This window comes from Meleagris gallopavo, chromosome 13 (assembly GCF_000146605.3).
Source record: "Meleagris gallopavo isolate NT-WF06-2002-E0010 breed Aviagen turkey brand Nicholas breeding stock chromosome 13, Turkey_5.1, whole genome shotgun sequence".
NCBI lineage: Eukaryota > Metazoa > Chordata > Aves > Galliformes > Phasianidae > Meleagris > Meleagris gallopavo.
In genome coordinates this window covers 15,994,005-16,000,654 of record NC_015023.2, presented here as the reverse complement: position 1 = coordinate 16,000,654, position 6,650 = coordinate 15,994,005, and the positions used below count along the sequence as shown (strand labels likewise).

The following is a 6,650-nucleotide window of genomic DNA, read 5'->3' as shown; positions in this document are numbered from 1 at the left end:
AGAGCTCTCCTCTGTGATTAGAAAAAAATGGAAAAACTTTTAAAACACAAAGTGCTTCACAACCATATTGTCAGGACTCTCTGACATTAGGGAAATGAAAGGCAGGGGTATGCGACCTCTTTTGTTCTTGCACAGTTTGCCAGAGGCAATCGATGCTCACCTGACACCACCTCCAGAGAAAAGTCCAGCTTGAGTACACAGTGTCAGATGGTAGAGCAAACAACCCCCATGAGCAAGTCCTGCTATGTGTGCCAAGGCTGCAAAGACTCTTCTGTATGTTGTCTCAACTTCTTCACATTTCATGGAACTGTGGAACAGCTTCCTGAAAGTAGCCAAACCCCTTCTGCATCACCGTCCTTAATGGTATTCTGAACTAGGCATGTAAAAATTACAACATTTTGTTGTAGTTATTCTCATATTTACAACTTCTGCAGATTATTGACCTAGTGATGCACTCTGCAGTTTTACTGCAGATCTCTTGACTTGCTAGATATCTGTTGTAATGTTCATCCTTCTGTGGGCTCCAGCTGCTGGGCTTTTGGATGTGCTGCTAGCACTTCAGTGTCATTCACAGCCCAGCATCAGCCTCTCATTTTGTTTGCTTTTCCAATCTTAGAGGAAGCCGTGGCCTCCCACAAAGCTCCACAAAGCTCCCACTGAGCAGCTGCCCGTGCAGTGCAAAGCACCTGAGCTGACAGCCCAAGGCCATCCGGCAGTGAATGACATCTCAGAATTGACACGGATGTCACTGGGATAAATGCCCAGTCCATTGAAAAGGTCACCTTTTATCTGCCTCAGCAGCCCTGCTCTCCTCATAGCACTTTCTACCAGCCTGAGCAGAAGAAAAGAAGATTCTAAGAACTTCCTGCCCCACAGAGGTGGTCCCTCTGGAAGGGGACACTGGTGGTGGTTGGATGTATTTTTGGATCTGACACATCCCTTCCCTTGGACAAAACTGTCTTGCTGTGTTTCCTCAGCTTCCTTAAACTTTGTTCTTTCTTTTCAGAATTTAAAGCAAAGTACCTGTCAAGAACAGACAACCAAAACTAGGCAGAGCTGGAAAATATCCTGGTCACGTCTTTATTGAGCACCAAAGTGGCAGAACCTGCACCCATCAAGCAGAGGATGCATGTATGGGAAAGGGTCTACCCGGCTCTGCTGCTGGTCCTCAGCTCCCACGGGGCAGAGCAGCTCCAGCAATGTCAGCAGTGATGCGTGAGGATCCAACAGGCTGCAGGCATTGCCAGCACACAGTGATACTTGTGAAGTTGATCATAGCACCAAACATGCTTTAAGGTGTACATGGGGACAAGGAAAACAACCTACATTCGCTATTTCCTACTGAGCTTCGTGAAACTGCTGCTAAGCCATTTGTCTTTGGAGAGAAGAGAAGATGAAGACAATCATTTGGTGTGTGCTTCCTTTCCAACACGATGGACAGTGCCATCAAAAACACAGCATTTATACAAGCTGCTTCTGGAGCTTCTGTCTGGTCTGACAGCTGATAACTTGAAAAGAATTAACTTGAAGAAGCAAACACAATAGCACCACGAGGAAGGGCGATGTCTTTGGTAACATCCAGTAAACAGAAGTTCACCAGGAACACTTTGCAATTGGAAAAATATCTTTACCAACTCATCCAGCAAAGCTGTCAGGTATGCGCTTTCTCCTGCTACAAAATAACAACCATTGCAGTGAATGCATCCACTAAAATCAAGCGTGTTCTTGGATAAAATTATAGAAGTAGATCTGTCTCAATGTGGTGTTGCATTTAATAACTAGAGCTCGGAGCAAAGGAATGGAGAGTGGAAAGCAATTCAACAAATGAAGAGATTGAGGAAAGCGTGGAGCCTTTCCTCTGTTCTTTTGCTCCATAAAGCACTGAGGAACACGTCTGTTTACAAAAGGAAACGAAGAGCAGTTTGGAAACTTTCATCTCCCAGCTGCAAATGTCATATGCAAAGTATCAAGTGTTTTATAAGCATCTGAGCTTTAGCTTAAACCATTCTGTGAATGGAAAAAATCTCACAGTTTGTGGGAGGAAGCAAGCACTTGTATTTGTGAATTGGTATTTATAAACACTGCTACTATTCTGCATATCCAAATGCTAATTTTATGCATGCAGATGGGGACATATACTAAGCAAGGGAGCCAAAATACCTTCCTTTGCCTAGCAATTTTGACTGATTTGTCAGAATTAAATGCTATGATCCCTTTAGGAGCATCCGTAGAAATGGAAAACATCAACAAAAAATGTGTTTTCCATTTCATAGTGCTAAACAGCTATAAAAAGCTGTAAGGCCAAAACACAAATAACATGACCCTAAGGACTCATGGATTTGACATAAAGGTACAGGACATCCAGAGAGCAGCAGCCCATCTGCCAGACAATCCTTTTGAACGCATGTATTCATCCTGATTTTGCTTTTCTAAGATGTGCACACATAATCCAGACTTCAGCCCCACTGCTGAGGTTTTGCAGGTACAAAAGGACAGACATATTATTTGGGAGTATTAACTCAGGTGGCTAAAACAACAACTTTTAAAGGCTGGCAGATGTGTCTCTAACATCTTAGATACTGCAGAAAGAAATCTATTCATTAGCTCCCAGCCTACAATTCACCAGACTGAGAAGCTTAAGGAAAGTAACTTAAAAAAATATTTAAAAACCTGTTTTTCTCTTGCCTCCGCACATCCTTAAGATTTCAGCTATAAGTAGGGAAAGAGGAAACCTGCGGGCTTCTTGATGCTTGTGAGAAGACTCACGTAAAGTAGTTGTCTGAGATAGGCAGGGACTGGACTTGATGCAGAGAGCTCCGTTAGTCTTCATCTTGATTCTGTCATGTTACTCAATATTTTTATACTATTAAGTTGTGTTGGTAGTGAAATCTGAATTGGTCACCTAAGACACACATAGAGAGCAGGCTGTGTGCCAGCAGCCTGACAAGGGCACTGTGGTTTGCAGGTGTTCTCTCCGTGGTATTTACATTTCTTCAGTGGAAAGGCAGCTCATAAATGGTGTGGTTTCTTTCAGGGATCACATTCCTCCCCATGCTGACAGGCTTAAAATCTAGACTCATCCTGTTTCTTGAAAATTCAAAGTCTTTATCATTGGTGGGCTGGGATCAGGGTAATGCTGGAGATGGCCTCATGGAGATTTGGGACTAGAATTCTTCCAAAACATAACTGTTGAGTAAATGATTCCTTGAAAGATGCTTAATAGAGCGGTCCAGCTGGGTGAAAATTCAAACAACAAAAAAGGAATTAAAATATTTATCCTTTTGAGGATGTTTGTATAGAACTTGTCCTTACGTAGCCAAGGAATCTTAATAGTCATCCTGACGTAGGTACAAGAAAGACACAATTAGCTGCTTTGTTTTCATAACTGCCCATTAAACTCAACTTAAAGTGAAGCTAACAGTGTTAAGAATACCAACGTGGAACAGAATCTTTGCTATAATAAATATTTTCAGTCTTGCCCAATTCATAGGCTGATAAAACACAATGGAGCATGTTCAGCTGGCTTTGGTCTGTCCAGACACGAGTTCATTTGCCTGAACTGGTCACACTGTTGAGGACAACATGCACATAAAGTTACTCCTTTAAGTCATCCACATACATAAGCATTTGCAAGACTGACCTTTACTTACAATCCACCTGGAATAAAGCTTTTACTTTCTTGCAGCATCAGTCACTCCTATATTAAAAGAAGGCCCTAAATAAGAAGTTTGAGGTTTTAAACCTCACAAATTTTTGCAGCACTTTTCACCCTGAAGATCCTCTAAACGCCTTGAAAGCAAGGGGTTCTCAAAAAAATCAGGTTCACCTTGTGAAATTAGAAGAAATAATGAGAGGAGGAGAGTAGAAGTTGGGAAAGACATTAACTTCTCCATGAACATTTTGCAGAGCTCTCTCCACAATGCCTCAGGTTCTCAGGATAATTCTACAGCACCATCTGTTTGTCTGCAGAAGTGTTTGAGCTCTATTCTTAGAGCCTGAGGTATGCATCTGTTCCAAGGATGGAAGTGTTGTCTTTACAGTGGTGTTTTGATGAAAGGTAATTTCAGCCTCAAGCAACTTTTTCTTTAAATAAGTGCTTACTAAGCACCAACTATTTCCACCCAGCTCTCCCTTTTCTCACAGCACACTTACCCAGGCATACTTTTGATTAACCCAAATGCTTCTGCTGGTTTTTCACATAGCCGACCACATTGTTGGAATTGCTGCCTGTAAAACAAAACTCTGTAAGGTCAGATTGCTGATTAGTCTGCAGCAAAAAATAAAGATTTAAAAAAAAAGCTAACTTGCTTGGAAAAAAGACTGTTTTTGACTGAGTTCTGTATCCATCTGCAATGAATCCAGAGCCATGACCAAAACTCCAAAAATATACTTTCAGATAACAAAAGTTGTAGGATTGGTTTCTCAGGGTTTCTCAGCCCTTAGGTGGGAACCCCTAGCAGAAGGCTGTATTATTCAACAGTGTGTCACAGCTGGCAATATTGGTTCTCAAGAGTCCCATACTCAAGGCAATGCAGATCTGAAAACAAAACCTTTTTGACCAAGGCACGGAGCCTTGAGATTAAAGAATATCTTTTTGCTATTTGCAGACCTTCATTTCATAAGCAGCGAATTCACCATAAACAATGCAATAACTATAAGGCTTTCATGCCAATTGCTTACCAAAATACTCCTTGTAATACTTATGCCTCAGGTTGCGTCCATCTGAAAAAGAAAGTACATAATGACAACACACCAGCCAGCCTTCATCCTCTGAGTGGGCTATTATAACGTTCTGTCCTTTTCAGTAGCTGTGAGTCAAGGAATCACAGATTTCCACAAACAAAAGAAAATCTGCTTAAATTTCAAACTGGCTATTAGTGATCTACGAAGTTCAAGTTCCAGATGACTTTTCTTTACCATTTATATTGTTATTTAATCTCCTAGAAGTAGCCAATGTTTAAGAACCACACAACTATACATTATATTAGGGAGGTTAATAAAGAAAAAGATACGAAATAATAAAACCAAAGCCCAAACCCCACATCTTGCTGGTGTTTGCTTGACAGAAGAAGAAAGGAAGGAAGGTTTCCTGTCAACTGACCTGGATTTCCACGGAGCTTGATGCACTGGCCCCTGTTAGGGATTCCTTCAGCTGTGTTGCCAGGGTTGATGATATGGCACTCATACCCTGTGGGGCAATGCAGAGGCTCATCGCCATCCTCAGTGGTGCTGCAGGCCTCAGCTGCAAAAGAAGCCTGAAGGTCATAAATTGTGGCTTTATCACACACAGGTAAACAAAGTAGGAGAGCACAGCCACTTTCTTCTGTGCCTCCTCCCAGACAGGATGCTTCCCAAGACTGCTTCAGACTACTTCCCAAGCAAGGCTACCACGGAGCTAACACCTCCAAAGACATCTGGCACAGGGGAAGATCAAGTTCACACCTTACACAAAACCTGATGTGTCCAACTCAACATGGGGAGTGCAGACAAGCCCAACTATTGGTAACACCACCCTACCCACAGCCTGTTGTGTGGGGTCTGTGCTGGACAGCGGTGGAAATAAACCACCATTCGTGGTGTCTCGTGGGTGGTCTCACCATGATGCTCTTGCCTCCAAGCAGCCATATCTCTGTTCCAGTGTTTTGGGCTGGGTGAGGAATTTAGGGAAATAGGAGCAGGAAGCTGGCAGTTTGTTGCTTTGTTCTTTGCTCCACCCCCAGTACAGTACTGATGAATCTGAACCTCAGATGTGACTCACTGTACAGAGGCCTCAAGCACCTTGACCCTGGATATCCAGCAAGTGTGGAGCAGAATAAGAAAGTAAAGCAGGTCTCACAGGCTGTACCTGCATACATGAAGTGTACAGGCTATGCCAGGACACTCCACCCTTTCATTTGCCAGAGTTTTAATTTTAAGAACCTCTGATGTAATTCCCATGCCATGACTGATGGGTCTTACTTCACCAATTACTCCCTCGAACTGAGATAAGGTGACAAAATAAGAATAAATAATGCAAGTGTGACAGGGATGGATGAGGAGGAACCCATTTAATCTTATTTCTAGAATTGCAACTCCAACCAGCTGGAGGCAGAATTTTCTCTTGAAGAACTGGGTGTTTCCATAATGGATGAGACTCAAGGTTCAGTGAGTCTGATACCATCTATGTAGGACCAAAGAGGGTAATTTACTGGCATTATCCGAGTCTGACTAAAGCTGATCAAAAGCTGGAACAAACTTTCCATCATGAAATAGAGAACTTCAGGCATCCATACATTTCAAGATGCCTCACAGAAGAAAATTTCCTGCCTCCCCACTGTCTCATTGCTTCATTTTGAAGTATGTTTCATATTTGAAAAGTGTAATTAAAAGAAGTCCTTTCTCTATGGAACTAACTGAGAAGCCCAATCTCATTAGCAGTCCCCAAGCATTGATGCTCCCAGCAATGTCAGCCTCACTCAGCTCTGCAGCACTTTGCCAAGGCTCTTGTTTAATGCATTCCCTTGACACAGGAGCTGGGGTTGAGCCCCCGTCCCAGGGCAGCAGAGTGAGGAGGCCACTGCAGGCTATGGCATCTCCTAACCTATGTCTGCCCACAATTCATCAGGCAGCTGGTGGAAAATACTGAGTATACCAACAAAGTTTTTTTTCTT

At 42.7% G+C, this 6,650-nt stretch overlaps 1 protein-coding gene across 1 annotated transcript in view; it reads right to left on the bottom strand.

Annotated features, from left to right (window-relative positions):
• Positions 1-1,057: 1,057 nt before the first annotated feature.
• The window catches only part of WFDC1 (WAP four-disulfide core domain 1), a 12,743-nt gene continuing 7,150 nt past the window's right edge, over positions 1,058-6,650 (bottom strand). The window contains exons 4-7 of the mRNA XM_003209864.4: positions 5,102-5,242; positions 4,681-4,722; positions 4,153-4,227; positions 1,058-3,233 (exon numbers count right to left, since the gene is read on the bottom strand). Of these exons, the coding sequence (XP_003209912.1) occupies positions 4,169-4,227; positions 4,681-4,722; positions 5,102-5,242 (242 nt within the window). The 3' untranslated portion in view covers positions 1,058-3,233; positions 4,153-4,168. The remainder of the gene's footprint in view (positions 3,234-4,152; positions 4,228-4,680; positions 4,723-5,101; positions 5,243-6,650) is intronic.